This window comes from Gallus gallus, chromosome 19 (genome assembly GCF_016699485.2).
Source record: "Gallus gallus isolate bGalGal1 chromosome 19, bGalGal1.mat.broiler.GRCg7b, whole genome shotgun sequence".
In the NCBI taxonomy this organism is placed as follows: Eukaryota; Metazoa; Chordata; class Aves; order Galliformes; family Phasianidae; genus Gallus; species Gallus gallus.
The window spans coordinates 497621-513071 of record NC_052550.1 but is presented as its reverse complement, the minus strand read 5'-3'; the positions used below and the strand labels follow the sequence as shown (position 1 = coordinate 513071).

Below are 15451 nucleotides of genomic sequence, written 5' to 3'. Positions count from 1 at the left end.
AAGAAAGGGGTGGCCAGCAGGGAGAGGGAGGTTGATTGTCCCCCTCTACTCGGACTCTTGCGAGGCCCCATCCGCAGTACTGCGCCCAGGCCTGGGGCCCCCAGCACAAGAAGCGATCGTGGAACGGGTCCAGAGCAGGACCACTAGGATGACAGAGGGCTGGAGCACCTCTCCTATGAAGAAAGGTTGAGGGAACTGGGCTGTTTGAGCTCGCAGGAGAGAAGGCTCCGGGGGGACCTCACTGTGGCCTTCCAGTACCTGAAGGGAGCGTATAAACAGGACGGGGAACGGCTGCCTTACGAGGGTGGGTAGCGATAGGACAAGGGGGAATGGTTTTCAACTGAGGCAGGGGAGGGTTTGGGTTAGATATTAGGAGGAAGAAGTTTTTCACCCCGAGGGTGGTGACGCACTGGAGCAGGGTGCCCAAGGAGGTTGTGGATGCCCCGTCCCTGGAGGCATTCAGGGGATGCGGCTGGATGTGGCTCTGGGCAGCCTGGGCTGGCGGTTGGCGACCCTGCACATAGCAGGGGGTTGGAACTAGGTGATCGTGGTGGGCCTTTTCAACCCAGGCCATTCTATGATGCCATGGAGTCCTAATGCCACGTTGCTCTGAAGGGCTTCCGTTCAGACTGGAGCTCGGCCAGTACCAAGACTGGGTACGCGGACCTCCGGAACTACCACTGTAAGCCACGCTTATTCCTTCAGCGTACCGGGGCGATGGAAGCCAACGCAGCGCTCAGAAGCACAGCGCACAGTGTTTGGAATCCCCGATTTGACATCTTTGAGTGGCCTCCCAAAACTCCTCCTTGCACGCAGCCGCAGCCGCAGCCGCAGCCCTGGCCGGGGGACCCCGCCCGCCCCGCCCCGCCCCGCCACGGGACGGTGCAGGTGCCGGTAGTAAGGCTCCGCGTCCCGCAGGCCCTCCAGCGCGTCGGCCAACGACGGGCAGCGCGGCCCGCGCCGCAGCAGCTCGCTCAGCCCGGCTCCGCCGCTCGCTCCTCGGCCAGGCGCAGCACAGCGGCCCGGGGCGGTCGCCGCGCCGTGCGTCATCACCCGCGCCGGGGTGCCGATTGGCTGCGCCGCCGCTGCGGAGCTCTGATTGGACAGCAGGCGCGCGTCGGGCGGCGGTTGAACGCCGGCGCGGGCGGTGGCTGTGGCGCCGTGCGGGAGCAGGAGAGCGGGGCTCGGTGCGCTCGCGCCGTTTCCTCGGCCCTCATGTCTCCTGCCCGCAGGAAGGCGGCCGCGGGCGCGCGCGGCAGGAAAGCTGAGCGCCTTCCTGAAGGACTTCGACCGGAGGGGTAGGCCGCGGGCGGGGCGCGCCGGAGGCCCGGGCCGCGTCCGACGACCGCGTCCGTCCCCGCAGTGAGGAGCCGGGTCGAGCAGCTGCGGACGGAACGGGGAGCGCCTGGTCAGTAGATGGAGAACCTGTACGACGTGGAGCTCCTCCGGCTGGCCCGCGGCGCTCCGCGAGATGAACTGGCTGGAGTTCTTCGGTACCGGGCGGGGGGCGCGGGCGCGGGCGCGGGCGCGGGCGGGGCGGGCTTCCCCTGAAAGCGGCGCTCGGAGGCCGTCGCTGAGGAGCGGTGGGGACGCGGCGCGCGGGGCTCGCGCGAGCAGGACGCGGGTGGGGCGCGGGGCGGGTGCGCCGCCCCCTCTGCCCGGGGCCGCTCGCTCGCCGCCGGAACAGCCTGCTGTGCGCTGCCCGCTGCTGCGGGCGGCAGTTACGGCGCACCTGCGTGTGTTGCGGGAGCTGTCCCGGCGACGTGCCGGAGTGACGCTCCAAAGGAAATATCTTCTTTGTAGCTAAAGGGGGGAAGCCAGAAAGTCGTGGAGGAGGCGGTGACGGTAGGTATCCAGCACAAATGGGAACCTTTCCCTCTTGCCTTGTGTGTTCGTGTAGGAGACGAGCCGAAGGCTTTTGTGCATCCGCAGGAGAGGAGCGCTGCTGCGATAGCGCGGGTTACGCACGCAGCTGCTGCGTTAAGACTTAGCAGGAGGAGATCCTGTGGTGTCCCCCGCAGGGCTTGCGTGCTCGCGCTGCTCCTTGCCTGGCTTGCCAGGCCTGCTTAATTTCACGGACAATGTGAACAACGGGATTCTGTTGGTTTGAACGTTCCAGAAACTTGAGGGGGGAGAAAAGGAGAAGGGTGGGAGGAGGGAACCCGTGAAAACATCTCTCTGCCCATTGACAGATTCCCTGGGAATAAGGCAGTGGAGGGAATGAAAGCATTAGCACCCTCGGGACTTTGAAGTAACTTCTGAGGCTCAAACTGTGCCGCGTTGTATACGAACACCAGACGGGTGTCCCAGCTGTGCTTTTAGGGCTCTCGTATATTTATTTTTATATGTATATATACACACAGAGCTTCAAAGAACAGAGTGTCATTCTCAGAAATGTTTCCAGTAGGGTTCGAAGTAACGTAATCTCTCCCTTGCAGGTGACGCTGACCGAGCCTCAGGAGCCCCGGGCGGCACGTGGCTAGAAGTGAGAGCTCAGTCCATCTGCAGGTGTCCGGCAGCGTGCGCTACGGCTTTGTACTGGTTGGGGTGCGAGGCCGAAAGGCGTGGCGGGCGTGGCTCCAGGCCAGCCAGGAGATGTCACAGCACAGATGACATCACCCGGAGCCCGTGTGCTGTCACAATGCATTGCCATGACGACGCCGGGCCCTCCCCAAGGACAGCTGGCCGCTGGCTCCAGGCGCCTCATTTGTGAGCTGTGCTGCCCGCAGCCGCTCGCCGTGCCCTGTGCCTGAGAGCAGCCCCAGCAGCAGACTAGCTCAGCCTCATCGCGCTCGTCCTCCAAGGCTCAGAGAGGTGAGGAGAGCTCCTGCACACGTCAGGCTGCAGAGCCCAGCTGCAGGGTGCGGGCTGAGCTCCGGTGTGCGCGAGGGGCATGCAGCACGAGACTGGCAGGACTGGCAGTGAGCGGGAGAAACTGCTGCCGGCCCTTCCGGCTCAGGAGCTGCAAGCCACGTGGCGGACAGCTTGCGGCTGAGCAGAGGAGACGCGGGGGGCGGGAAGCAAAGCTCACCTGCGGCCTCTGTTGGGGCAGCCCGTCAGTAACTCCTCTGTTCTTGCCTTTAGGTTTGGAGGCACATGCCTGCCAGCATGGACGGAGCCTGGGTGGGGACCTGGAGACCTCATCGCCCACGCGGCCTCATCTCGGCCCAGTTCCCCAGCCCCGGGCCCCAGTACTCCATCCCGGGGACAACAGGTACAGCCACCATCCCCAGGGCGTGAGGCGCACCGGGGACATGGCGGGGCAGAGCAGCTCCCGAGCCTTTCCCCGTTCTGTCAGAGCCTCCTGGCTCCCTGGCGCAGCCGCGAGCCAGGCCTGGCCGAGGAAGGCCGGTGCCGCTGGCGCTGCTCCTTGTGGCCCGGGGAAAAAGGGGCCCGCTTCTGGCCAGCGCAGACTCAGCTTTGCAGCTGTAGAGAGGCGTTACGGGGTCTTGCAGAACAATTGACCCTTAGGGGGCTCTCGCTGTGGAGTGCCTGCACGCGTGGTGCGGGTACAGGCAGCGTGCTGGCCAAAACTCCGCTGTCTTTTTGCGGTGACTTTGCAAGGCACTCGCGCAGCCGTTTGCACTCAGGGACTGACTCTTGTGCGCTCCGAGGCCCGGCACAGCTCGCCTCCAGGGCTCTTGGAGGAAGAAGTCACGCGGGAAGGGAATGTCGGGGCCAGGGCCCGGCGCCTAACTGCGCCTGTTCCAACGGAGCTTGAGACGTGCAGCTGCACAGGGGTGTGCTCTCTTCTGCTTTTCCTCCTAGGTTATGTGGGCCACAGCCCCACCAAAGCCCGTGCCCCCGCCTACACGTTTAGAGGGACCAAACCGCCTGCGGCAGGGAGCTGCGGGCCAGGTCCCTGCTACTTTGTGGAGCCCGCCATCACCAGGAACGGGAAGTACGTGGCTCCGGGCGCCCAGCTCCGGGGACGACCCGCGACGAAGACCACCGTCACTCCCGGACCAAGTGAGTACCACTTGTGCAGCACTTCACCCAGACAAGACGAGCGGGCGGCGCGTTTGCCCGGGGCCAGCTCGCGCCCTGATGGAGCTGTAGGTCTTTTTTGAGAGAACGCAAACCGCTCTGAGCAGCGATAAACGCCCTCGGAGAAGGACAGCTGCCCAGGGCCACGGGCCGAGGGCACAAGGACCCCGTGTCCAAAAAGAACAAGCGGCAGGGGGCTGACGGGAGGGACAGCAAGGCAGGGCATAGCGGCGGGGCACAGAAGAGCGTCCCCGCGTGCTGCCTGTGTCCCCCAGCGGCAATTCTGCAGCTCTTGAGAAGACCCTTTCCTCGGGACAGTGCCTGTGCGGTTGCAGAAGAAGAAGACCGGCGCTTCACGGCTTTCTTCCTCTTCTCTTCCGCCCCAGGTGACTACCGCACCGAGGCAGCCAACAGGCACGTCTTCAAGTGCCCACCGGTGCAGTCCATGGCCTTCCGGCGGGAGCCCCTCCGGACAGACCACCCTCCAGGTACGCTGACCCTGGCAAAGGCAGACCCTTCAGCCTGAGCATCCCGCAGGGACGGGCTGCTGCTCAGCACCAGCAGCGGGCCTACTGCACAGCCTGCGCGGCAGGACGCGGCGCTGGGGCCGCAAGCTTTCTTGCACGACCAACACCTCTGGGCCCGCAGCGGCTGCGGCTGCTCAGGCTCGGAGCTGCTGGCGCTGGCCCAGTGCCAGAGTAGAGGGAGGAACTGGCAGAGGGGCGAGACCTCCCTCCTGCTCCCACCAGCAGGCTGGGCAGGCTGCCCCTCTCTGCTGCTTCCGTCTCCTCCAGCCCCTCGCGCACACGCTCTCTGCTGCTCCTCCTGCAGGTCCTGGCACCTACACGCTGCCCAGGCTGATGGGCCCAACACAGTCTACACATCGGCCAGCCCTGCTACTCTGTGAGGGGAAGGAGCCAGCGAGGTCGGTTTGACGAAGACCTTGCCAAGGTGAGCTCTGCCGCTCCTCTTTTCCGCGTTAGCATCCGAACCTGGGCTGCTCCCCCTGTGCCACAGGGGCTTCCAAGCCTGCTGCAACTTTGCTTAACGCAGACTGCCGGGAAAGAGAGAGCCTTGAATGTGACCCCAGCCCTGTATGGTCGTGACTCTCTTGCAGACTCCGGGTCCTGCGGCGCTCCCCAAAGTGCCTGTGGATGCCTACAAGACCAGGGCGCCCGCGTACACGATGGCAGCCCGACCAAAAGCTGGAGAGGGCAAAGCAGCGAAGCCCGGGCCGGCAGACTACAGCGTAGGCCGGGTAAGGCAGCTGCTCAGCTCTTCCCCTCTGTTTCACAAGCGCGCGGCTTCACGCCTCTCCCCTTCCCCTGAGGCTTCCTCCAGCCCAAGAGCTCCTGGCCGCAGGGACCAAGTGCAGGACAGCAGGCCTGCCCCCTGCCCTCGTGCCACCTGCGAGCAGAGGGAGGGAGGGAGGGACAGCACAGCACGCAGCTTTTTTTCCTCCCTCTGCTCCTTTTCCCTTCAATGGGACGCGCTGGTCCTTCCCAAGCTCTTCTGGGGGACGCAGCTCAGAAGGGCTCCAAGCAGCATGCCCCCAGCATAGGAGAGAGAGTTAGCTGCGAGCTCCCAGCTGCACACGCGGCCCTCTCCGAGACAGGAGGTGCCCGTAAGCCCACCTCCCCGAGCCAGCTCTGCTCCAGCAGGGAGCTGCACCGGCTTTGCGCTGGCGTTCAGCCCTGCCCGAGAGGCACCAGGGACTGTCTGGGATCGGAAGGGGTGCGGGACAGCAGGGAGCGAGGGCAGCAGAGGAGAGAAGGGCCCTCGCTGACCTGCCTTTCCTTTTCGCCCTTCCAGGTGACGCTGATCAAGCCCCAGGCGCCTGCATCCACGTTTGGAATCCGGCATTCCCTCTACACAACCCCTCTCATCGTGGAGTGAAACAACAAAGCCTGGAAGGCCTGGTTTCCTTTCCTGGAACGGAAGGGGAGGGGAAGAGAGAGCGACCATCTGCCGGTTTCCCTTTGATTCCATTTCCCTGCCTCGTGCCTCGGGTTGGGCTTTTGCCCATTTTACTGTTGGATGCTAGCAATAGGAGTAAGTCGTTAATAAAATGTACCTTTATGTATACTTGCTTGTCACTCCTTTGTCCTCACCGCTGCCCACGGGAGAATGCGCCACCGCTTCCTGAAGCCTTTCTTTCTAACAACATTTCTAACGTTGGAAACGGCTGATGCTTGCTTTATCAGTCATTTGCATTCCTGATGTCTGCCCCGCGTGCTGAAGCGAAGAAGAAACGAAGCAAATAGCAAAGGGAGGCCGGCCGCGGGCAGTGCAGCCCTTCCAGCGCCATCAGGTAGATTTTCGCTTTCTTGCCATATCTGCCCGAGTGGATGCACCAGACGCCCCCGGGGATTCCCCCGAAGGGGCACAGGTCTCGGCCCTCGCCGGTGCGTCCACCGCCGTACTGACAGAGGTGAAGAGCGCTACCCCGGCCCGCTGATGAGGCCGCCTGGCTTCAGCTACAAGGGCCGTCATGCTCCAAGCTCTCCTCCGGAAGGAGGATTTCAACCACCCAGCTATATGCAGGGAAAAGAGCAAGGTGAGCTGCAAGCAATCCAGGAGACTGCTGCAGCCTGTTGATGATAACATCCTGCTCCGGTATCGGACAGATCGGCCAGAGGCGAAGCATTACTAGACCTGGTGCTCACCAATGCGGAGGAGAGCGATCGTGGAAGACCATCGAAGGTCGGAGGCACCGATTAGGACCGCCACCACAGAAAGACCGAGCACGTGCAAGGACGCAGAACCCTACGTTAGTGATGTCAGGGAAAGTACTGAGTACGTGCGTGCCGTCTGGGAAAACCTTGACATGCACGACACAAGACACGCATCAGCTGAAGCTCTTTTGCGCGCAGTTGGGCGGAGCGATCCCCCATGCGTCAGCGCCATAAGAAAAGAATGCCCGCTTCAGAGTGGGGGAAGAGCTCCTTGAGAGCAGCCCTGCGGAGAAGGACCGGGGGTCCTGGTGGACGAGAAGCTGGACGTGAGCCAGCAGTGCGCGCCTGCAGCCCGGAAGGCCAACGGTGCTCTGGGCTGCACTAAGAAAGGGGTGGCCAGCAGGGAGAGGGAGGTGATTGTCCCCCTCTACTCGGCTCTTGCGAGGCCCCATCCGCAGTACTGCGCCCAGGCCTGGGGCCCCCAGCACAAGAAGCGATCGTGGAACGGGTCCAGAGCAGGACCACTAGGATGAGCAGAGGGCTGGAGCACCTCTCCTGTGAAGAAAGGTTGAGGGAACTGGGCCTGTTGAGCTCGCAGGAGAGAAGGCTCCGGGGGGACCTCACTGTGGCCTTCCAGTACCTGAAGGGAGCGTATAAACAGGACGGGGAACGGCTGCTTACGAGGGTGGGTAGCGATAGGACAAGGGGGAATGGTTTTCAACTGAGGCAGGGGAGGTTTGGGTTAGATATTAGGAGGAAGAAGTTTTTCACCCCGAGGGTGGTGACGCACTGGAGCAGGGTGCCCAAGGAGGTTGTGGATGCCCCGTCCCTGGAGGCATTCAGGGATGCGGCTGGATGTGGCTCTGGGCAGCCTGGGCTGGCGGTTGGCGACCCTGCACATAGCAGGGGGTTGGAACTAGGTGATCGTGGTGGGCCTTTTCAACCCAGGCCATTCTATGATGCCATGAGTCCTAATGCCACGTTGCTCTGAAGGGCTTCCGTTCAGACTGGAGCTCGGCCAGTACCAAGACTGGGTACGCGGACCTCCGGAACTACCACTGTAAGCCACGCTTATTCCTTCAGCGTACCGGGGCGATGGAAGCCAACGCAGCGCTCAGAAGCACAGCGCACAGTGTTTGGAATCCCCGATTTGACATCTTTGAGTGGCCTCCCAAAACTCCTCCTTGCACGCAGCCGCAGCCGCAGCCGCAGCCCTGGCCGGGGAGCCCCGCCCCGCCCCGCCCCGCCCCGCCACGGGACGGTGCAGGTGCCGGTAGTAAGGCTCCGCGTCCCGCAGGCCCTCCAGCGCGTCGGCAACGACGGGCAGCGCGGCCCGCGCCGCAGCAGCTCGCTCAGGCCCGGCTCCGCCGCTCGCTCCTCGGCCAGGCGCAGCACAGCGGCCCGGGGGCGGGTCGCCGCGCCGTGCGTCATCACACCGCGCCGGGTGCCGATTGGCTGCGCCGCCGCTCGCGGAGCTCTGATTGGACAGCAGGCGCGCGTCGGGCGGCGGTTGAACGCGGCGCGGGCGGTGCTGTGGCGCCGTGCGGGAGCAGGAGCGGGGCTCGGTGCGCTCGCGCCGTTCCTCGGCCCTCATGGCTCCTGCCCGCAGGAAGGCGGCCGCGGGCGCGCGCGGCAGGAAGCTGAGCGCCTTCCTGAAGGACTTCGACCGGGAGGGTAGGCCGCGGGCGGGCGCGCCGAGGCCCGGGCCGCGTCCGACGCCGTGTCCGTCCCCGCAGTGAGGAGCCGGGTCGAGCAGCTGCGGACGAACGGGGAGCGCCTGGTCAAGGAGATGGAGAACCTGTACGACGTGGAGCTCCTCCGGCTGCCCGCGGCGCTCCGCGAGATGAACTGCTGGAGTTCTTCGGTACCGGCGGGGGGCGCGGGCGCGGCGCGGGCGCGGGCGGGGCGGGCTTCCCCTGAAGCGGCGCTCGGAGGCCGTCGCTGAGGAGCGGTGGGACGCGGCGCGCGGGGCTCGCGCGAGCAGGACGCGGGTGGGCGCGGGCGGTGCGCCGCCCCCTCTGCCCGGGGCCGCTCGCTCGCCGCCGGAACGCCTGCTGTGCGCTGCCCGCTGCTGCGGCGGCGTTACGGCGCACCTGCGTGTGTTGCGGGAGCTGTCCCGGCGACGTGCCGGAGTGACGCTTCCAAAGGAAAGATCTTCTTTGTAGCTAAAGGGGGAAGCCAGAAGTCGTGGAGGAGGCGGTGACGGTAGGTATCCAGCACAAATGGGAACCTTTCCCTCTTGCCTTGTGTGTTCGTGTAGGACGAGCCGAAGGCTTTGTGTATCCGCAGGAGAGGAGCGCTGCTGCGATAGCGCGGGTTACGCACGCAGCTGCTGCGTTAAGACTTAGCAGGAGGAGATCCTGTGGTGTCCCCCGCAGGGCTTGCGTGCTCGCGCTGCTCCTTGCCTGGCTTGCCAGGCCTGCTTAATTTCACGGACAATGTGAACAACGGGATTCTGTTGGTTTGAACGTTCCAGAAACTTTGAGGGGGAGAAAAGGAGAAGGGTGGGAGGAGGGAACCCGTGAAACATCTCTCTGCCCATTGACAGATTCCCTGGAAGAAGGCAGTGGAGAATGAAAGCATTAGCACCCTCGGGACTTTGAAGTAACTTCTGAGGCTCAAACTGTGCCGCGTTGTATACGAACACCAGACGGGTGTCCCAGCTGTGCTTTTCGGGCTCTCGTATATTTATTTTTATATGTATATACACACAGAGCTTCAAAGAACAGAGTGTCATTCTCAGAAATGTTCCAGTAGGTTCGAAGTAACGTAATCTCTCCCTTGCAGGTGACGCTGACCGAGCCTCAGGAGCCCCGGGCGGCACGTGGCTAGAAGTGAGAGCTCAGTCCATCTGCAGGTGTCGGCAGCGTGCGCTACCCTTTGTACTGGTTGGGGTGCGAGGCCGAAAAGGCGTGGCGGGCGTGGCTCCAGGCCAGCCAGGAGATGTCACAGCACAGATGACATCACCCGGAGCCCGTGTGCTGTCACAATGCATTGCCATGACGACGCCGGGCCCTCCCCAAGGACAGCTGGCCGCTGGCTCCAGGCGCCTCATTTGTGAGCTGTGCTGCCCGCAGCCGCTCGCCGTGCCCTGTGCCTGAGAGCAGCCCCAGCAGCAGACTAGCTCAGCCTCATCGCGCTCGTCCTCCAAGGCTCAGAGAGGTGAGGGAGAGCTCCTGCACACGTCAGGCTGCAGAGCCCAGCTGCAGGGTGCGGGCTGAGCTCCGGTGTGCGCGAGGGGCATGCAGCACGAGACTGGCAGGACTGGCAGTGAGCGGGAGAAACTGCTGCCGGCCCTTCCGGCTCAGGAGCTGCAAGCCACGTGGCGGACAGCTTGCGGCTGAGCAGAGGAGACCGGGGGGGTGGGAAGCAAAGCTCACCTGCGGCCTCTGTTGGGGCAGCCCGTCAGTAACTCCTCTGTTCTTGCCTTTAGGTTTGGAGGCACATGCCTGCCAGCATGGACGGAGCCTGGGTGGGGACCTGGAGACCTCATCGCCCACGCGGCCTCATCTCGGCCCAGTTCCCCAGCCCCGGGCCCCAGTACTCCATCCCGGGGACAACAGGTACAGCCACCATCCCCAGGGCGTGAGGCGCACCGGGGACATGGCGGGGCAGAGCAGCTCCCGAGCCTTTCCCCGTTCTGTCAGAGCCTCCTGGCTCCCTGGCGCAGCCGCGAGCCAGGCCTGGCCGAGGAAGGCCGGTGCCGCTGGCGCTGCTCCTTGTGGCCCGGGGAAAAGGGGCCCGCTTCTGGCCATCGCAGACTCAGCTTTGCAGCTGTAGAGAGGCGTTACGGGGTCTTGCAGAACAATTGACCCTTAGGGGGCTCTCGCTGTGGAGTGCCTGCACGCGTGGTGCGGGTACAGGCAGCGTGCTGGCCAAAACTCCTGGTCTTTTTGCGGTGACTTTGCAAGGCACTCGCGCAGCCGTTTGCACTCAGGGACTGACTCTTGTGCGCTCCGAGGCCCGGCACAGCTCGCCTGCAGGGCTCTTGGAGGAAGAAGTCACGCGGGAAGGGAATGTCGGGGCCAGGGCCCGGCGCCTACTGCGCCTGTTCCAACGGAGCTTGAGACGTGCAGCTGCACAGGGGTGTGCTCTCTTCTGCTTTTCCTCCTAGGTTATGTGGGCCACAGCCCCACCAAAGCCCGTGCCCCCGCCTACACGTTTAGAGGGACCAAACCGCCTGCGGCAGGGAGCTGCGGGCCAGGTCCCTGCTACTTTGTGGAGCCCGCCATCACCAGGAACGGGAAGTACGTGGCTCCGGGCGCCCAGCTCCGGGGACGACCCGCGACGAAGACCACCGTCACTCCCGGACCAAGTGAGTACCACTTGTGCAGCACTTCACCCGACAAGACGAGCGGGCGGCGCGTTTGCCCGGGGCCAGCTCGCGCCCTGATGGAGCTGTAGGTCTTTTTGAGAGAACGCAAACCGCTCTGAGCAGCGATAAACGCCCTCGGAGAAGGACAGTCTGCCCAGGGCCACGGGCCGAGGGCACAAGACCCCGTGTCCAAAAAGAACAAGCGGCAGGGGTGACGGGAGGGACAGCAAGGCAGGGCATAGCGGCGGGGCACAGAAGAGCGTCCCCGCGTGCTGCCTGTGTCCCCCAGCGGCAATTCTGCAGCTCTTGAGAAGACCCTTTCCTCGGGACAGTGCCTGTGCGGTTGCAGAAGAAGAAGACCGGCGCTTCACGGCTTTCTTCCTCTTCTCTTCCGCCCCAGGTGACTACCGCACCGAGGCAGCCAACAGGGCACGTCTTCAAGTGCCCACCGGTGCAGTCCATGGCCTTCCGGCGGGAGCCCCTCCGGACAGACCACCCTCCAGGTACGCTGACCCTGGCAAAGGCAGACCCTTCAGCCTGAGCATCCCGCAGGGACGGGCTGCTGCTCAGCACCAGCACGGGCCTACTGCACAGCCTGCGCGGCAGGACGCGGCGCTGGGGCCGAAAGCTTTCTTGCACGACCAACACCTCTGGCCCGCAGCGGCTGCGGCTGCTCAGGCTCGGAGCTGCTGGCGCTGGCCCAGTGCCAGAGTAGAGGGAGGAACTGGCAGAGGGGCGAGACCTCCCTCCTGCTCCCACCAGCAGGCTGGGCAGGCTGCCCCTCTCTGCTGCTTCCGTCTCCTCCAGCCCCTCGCGCACACGCTCTCTGCTGCTCCCTCCTGCAGGTCCTGGCACCTACACGCTGCCCAGGCTGATGGGGCCCAAACACAGTCTACACATCGGCCAGCCCCTGCTACTCTGTGAGGGGAAGGAGCCAGCGAGGTCGTTTGACGAAGACCTTGCCAAGTGAGCTCTGCCGCTCCTCTTTTCGCGTTAGCATCCGAACCTGGGCTGCTCCCCTGTGCCACAGGGGCTTCCAAGCCTGCTGCAACTTTGCTTAACGCAGACTGCCGGGGAAAGAGAGAGCCTTGAATGTGACCCCAGCCCTGTATGGTCGTGACTCTCTTGCAGACTCCGGGTCCTGCGGCGCTCCCCAAAGTGCCTGTGGATGCCTACAAGACCAGGGCGCCCGCGTACACGATGGCAGCCCGACCAAAAGCTGGAGAGGGCAAAGCAGCGAAGCCCGGGCCGGCAGACTACAGCGTAGGCCGGGTAAGGCAGCTGCTCAGCTCTTCCCTGTTTCACAAGCGCGGCCTTCACGCCTCTCCCCCTTCCCCTGAGGCTTCCTCCAGCCCAAGAGCTCCTGGGCCGCAGGGACCAAGTGCAGGACAGCAGGCCTGCCCCCTGCCCTCGTGCCACCTGCGAGCAGAGGGAGGGAGGGAGGGACAGCACAGCACGCAGCTTTTCCTCCCTCTGCTCCTTTTCCCTTCAATGGGACGCGCTGGTCCTTCCCAACGCTCTTCTGGGGGACGCAGCTCAGAAGGGCTCCAAGCAGCATGCCCCAGCATAGGAGAGAGAGTTAGCTGCGAGCTCCCCGCTGCACACGCGGCCCTCTCCGAGACAGGAGGTGCCCGTAAGCCCCCTCCCGAGCCAGCTCTGCTCCAGCAGGGAGCTGCACCGGCTTTGCGCTGGCGTTCAGCCCTGCCGGAGAGGCACCAGGGACTGTCTGGGATCGGAAGGGGTGCGGGACAGCAGGGAGCGAGGGCAGCAGAGGAGAGAAGGGCCCTCGCTGACCTGCCTTTCCTTTTCGCCCTTCCAGGTGACGCTGATCAAGCCCCAGGCGCCTGCATCCACGTTTGGAATCCGGCATTCCCTCTACACAACCCCTCTCATCGTGGAGTGAAACAACAAAGCCTGGAAGGCCTGGTTTCCTTTCCTGGAACGGAAGGGGAGGGGAAGAGAGAGCGACCATCTGCCGGTTCCCTTTGATTCCATTTCCCTGCCTCGTGCCTGGGTTGGGCTTTTGCCCATTTTACTGTTGGATGCTAGCAATAGGAGTAAGTCGTTAATAAAAATGTACCTTTATGTATACTTGCTTGTCACTCCTTTGTCCTCACCGCTGCCCACGGGAGAATGCGCCAGCCTTCCTGAAGCCTTTCTTTCTAACAACATTTCTAACGTTGGAAACGGCTGATGCTTGCTTTATCAGTCATTTGCATTCCTGATGTCTGCCCCGCGTGCTGAAGCGAAGAGAAACGAAGCAAATAGCAAAGAGGCCGGCCGCGGGCAGTGCAGCCCTTCCAGAGCGCATCAGGTAGATTTTCGCTTTCTTGCCATATCTGCCCGAGTGGATGCACCAGACGCCCCCGGGGATTCCCCGAAGGGGCACAGGTCTCGGCCCTCGCCGGTTGCGTCCACCGCCGTACTGACAGAGGGTGAAGAGCGCTACCCCGGCCCGCTGATGAGGCCGCCTGGCTTCAGCTACAAGGGCCGTCATGCTCAAGCTCTCCTCCTCGGAGGAGGATTTCAACCACCCAGCTATATGCAGGGAAAAGAGCAAGGTGCGCTGCAAGCAATCCAGGAGACTGCTGCAACCTGTGATGATAACATCCTGCTCCGGGTATCGGACAGATCGGCCTAGGCGAGCATTACTAGACCTGGTGCTCACCATGCGGAGGAGAGGTCGTTGGAAGACCCATCGAAGGTTGGGGCACCGATTAGGCCGCCACCACAGAAAGACCGAGCACGTGCAAGGACGCAGAACCTACGTTAGTGATGTCAGGGAAAGTACTGAGTACTTGCGTGCCGTCTGGGAAAACCTTGACATGCACGACACAAGAGCACGCATCAGCTGAAGCTTCTTTGCGCGCAGTTGGGACGGAGCGATCCCCCATGCTTCAGCGCCATAAGAAAAGAATGCCCGCTTCAGAGTGGGGAAGAGCTCCTTGAGAAGCAGCCCTGCGGAGAAGGACCCGGGGGTCCTGGTGGACGAGAAGCTGGACGTGAGCCAGCAGTGCGCGCCTGCAGCCCGGAAGGCCAACGTGCTCTGGGCTGCCTAAGAAAGGGGTGGCCAGCAGGTAGAGGGAGGTGATTGTCCCCCTCTACTCGCTCTTGCGAGGCCCCATCCGCATTACTGCGCCAGGCCTGGGCCCCCAGCACAAGAAGCGATCCGTGGAACGGGTCCAGAGCAGGACCACTAGGATGAGCAGAGGGCTGGAGCACCTCTCCTGTAGAAAGGTTGAGGGAACTGGGCCGGTTGACTCGCAGGAGAGAAGGCTCCGGGGGACCTCACTGTGGCCTTCCAGTACCTGAAGGGAGCGTATAAACAGGAACGGGGAACGGCTTGCTTAAAGGGTGGGTAGGTAACGCGATAGGACAAGGGGGAATGGTTTTCAACTGAGGCAGGGAGGTTTGGGTTAGATATTAGGAGGAAGAAGTTTTTCACCCCGAGGGTGGTGACGCACTGGAGCAGGGTGCCCAAGGAGGTTGTGGATGCCCCGTCCTGGAGGCATTCAGGGGATGCGGCTGGATGTGGCTCTGGGCAGCCTGGGCTGGCGGTTGGCGACCCTGCACATAGGGGGGTTGAACTATGTGATCGTGGTGGGCCTTTTCAACCCAGGCCATTCTATGATGCCATGAGTCCTAATGCCACGTGCTCTGAAGGGATTCCGTTCAGCTCTGGAGCTCGGCCAGTAACCAGACTGGGTACGCGGACCTCCGGAACTACCACTGTAAGCCACGCTTATTCCTTCAGCGTACCTGGGCGAATGGAAGCCAAACGCAGCGTTCAGGCACAGCGCACAGTGTTTGGAATCCCCGATTTGACATCTTTGCTAGGCCTCCCAAACTCCTCTTGCACGTCAGCCGCAGCCCGCAGCCGCAGCCCTGCCGGGGAGCCCCGACCCCGCCCCGCCCCGCCCCGGGACGGTGCAGGTGCGGTAGTAAGGCTCCGCTTTCCCGCAGGCCCTCACAGCCGTCGGCCAACGACGGGCAGCGCGGCCCGCGCCGCAGCAGCTCGCTCAGGCCCGGCTCCGCCGCTCGCTCCTCGGCCAGCGCAGCACAGCGGCCTCGGGGCTGTCGCCGCGCCGTGCGTCATCACACCGCGCCGGGTGCCGATTGCTGCGCCGCCGCTCGCGGAGTCTGATTGGACATGCAGGCGCGCGTCGGGCGGCGGTTGAACGCGGCGCGGGCGGTGCTTGCTGTGGCGCCGTGCGGGTAGCAGGAGCGGGGCTCGTGCGCTCGCGCGTTCCTCGGCCCTCATGGCTCCTGACCGCAGGAAGGCCGGCCGCGTGCGCGCGCGGCAGGAGCTGAGCGCCTTCCTGAAGGACTTCGACCGGGAGGGTAGGCTCGCGGGCGGGCGCGCCGAGGCCCGGGCCGCGTCCGACGCCGTGTCCGTCCCCGCAGTGAGGAGCCGTTCCGGCAGCTGCGGACGAACGGGGAGCGCCTGTTCAAGGAGATGGAGAGCCTGTACGAC

General features: G+C 63.9%; 3 protein-coding genes and 2 long non-coding RNA genes across 8 annotated transcripts; 3 read left to right on the top strand and 2 right to left on the bottom strand.

The window, feature by feature from the left end:
* Positions 1 to 1456: 1456 nt before the first annotated feature.
* LOC121107249 (outer dense fiber protein 3-like) lies at positions 1457 to 6072 on the top strand. Of its 2 annotated transcripts, XM_046902516.1 has the most exons (9): positions 1457 to 1493; positions 1804 to 1845; positions 2439 to 2508; positions 3085 to 3214; positions 3769 to 3969; positions 4374 to 4475; positions 4819 to 4938; positions 5105 to 5245; positions 5800 to 6072. In XM_046902516.1, the coding sequence occupies exons 1-7, from the start codon at positions 1472 to 1474 to the stop codon at positions 4846 to 4848; spliced, it is 597 nt and encodes a 198-aa protein (XP_046758472.1). In that variant the 5' UTR covers positions 1457 to 1471; the 3' UTR covers positions 4849 to 4938; positions 5105 to 5245; positions 5800 to 6072. The 2 variants fall into 2 exon arrangements, with proteins under 2 accessions (XP_046758472.1, XP_040506245.1); XM_040650311.2 differs by lacking the exon at positions 1457 to 1493 and having other exon boundaries at positions 1813 to 1845; positions 2439 to 2814.
* Positions 5966 to 6836, bottom strand: LOC124417309. Its single transcript, XR_006931810.1, has 2 exons — positions 6654 to 6836; positions 5966 to 6521 (listed from the first exon to the last, which is right to left on the bottom strand). It is a non-coding gene; the product is annotated as an uncharacterized LOC124417309 (long non-coding RNA).
* A 1349-nt stretch (positions 6837 to 8185) lies between these two features.
* Positions 8186 to 11938, top strand: LOC121107247 (outer dense fiber protein 3-like). 3 transcript variants are annotated; one of them, XM_046902517.1, is made up of 7 exons: positions 8186 to 8336; positions 8399 to 8526; positions 9450 to 9824; positions 10096 to 10225; positions 10777 to 10977; positions 11378 to 11480; positions 11823 to 11938. In XM_046902517.1, the coding sequence occupies exons 4-7, from the start codon at positions 10108 to 10110 to the stop codon at positions 11899 to 11901; spliced, it is 501 nt and encodes a 166-aa protein (XP_046758473.1). In that variant the 5' UTR covers positions 8186 to 8336; positions 8399 to 8526; positions 9450 to 9824; positions 10096 to 10107; the 3' UTR covers positions 11902 to 11938. The 3 variants fall into 3 exon arrangements, with proteins under 3 accessions (XP_046758473.1, XP_046758474.1, XP_040506243.1); XM_046902518.1 differs by lacking the exons at positions 8186 to 8336; positions 8399 to 8526 and adding exons at positions 8589 to 8867; positions 8952 to 9344; XM_040650309.2 differs by lacking the exons at positions 8186 to 8336; positions 8399 to 8526 and adding an exon at positions 8589 to 8867.
* On the bottom strand, positions 9414 to 10181 carry LOC121107248. Its single transcript, XR_005840973.1, has 2 exons — positions 10043 to 10181; positions 9414 to 9973 (listed from the first exon to the last, which is right to left on the bottom strand). It is a non-coding gene; the product is annotated as an uncharacterized LOC121107248 (long non-coding RNA).
* Positions 11939 to 12002: 64 nt separating the features above from the next.
* On the top strand, positions 12003 to 12882 carry LOC121107246 (outer dense fiber protein 3-like). Its single transcript, XM_040650308.1, has 2 exons — positions 12003 to 12249; positions 12797 to 12882. The coding sequence occupies exons 1-2, from the start codon at positions 12088 to 12090 to the stop codon at positions 12878 to 12880; spliced, it is 246 nt and encodes an 81-aa protein (XP_040506242.1). The 5' UTR covers positions 12003 to 12087; the 3' UTR covers positions 12881 to 12882.
* Positions 12883 to 15451: the final 2569 nt, after the last annotated feature.

Coding starts and splice junctions, on each gene's coding strand:
- LOC121107247 (XM_046902517.1), top strand. CDS start 10,108: ATGCCTGCCAGCATGGACGGAGCCTGGGTGGGGACCTGGAGACCTCAT. Junction 10,226..10,776: donor CTCCATCCCGGGGACAACAG/GTACAGCCACCA, acceptor TTTTCCTCCTAG/GTTATGTGGGCCACAGCCCC. Junction 10,978..11,377: donor CACCGTCACTCCCGGACCAA/GTGAGTACCACT, acceptor CTTCCGCCCCAG/GTGACTACCGCACCGAGGCA.
- LOC121107249 (XM_046902516.1), top strand. CDS start 1,472: ATGAACTGGCTGGAGTTCTTCG. Junction 1,846..2,438: donor TCGTGGAGGAGGCGGTGACG/GTAGGTATCCAG, acceptor TCTCCCTTGCAG/GTGACGCTGACCGAGCCTCA. Junction 3,215..3,768: donor CTCCATCCCGGGGACAACAG/GTACAGCCACCA, acceptor TTTTCCTCCTAG/GTTATGTGGGCCACAGCCCC.
- LOC121107246 (XM_040650308.1), top strand. CDS start 12,088: ATGGTCGTGACTCTCTTGCAGACTCCGGGTCCTGCGGCGCTCCCCAAA. Junction 12,250..12,796: donor CAGACTACAGCGTAGGCCGG/GTAAGGCAGCTG, acceptor TCGCCCTTCCAG/GTGACGCTGATCAAGCCCCA.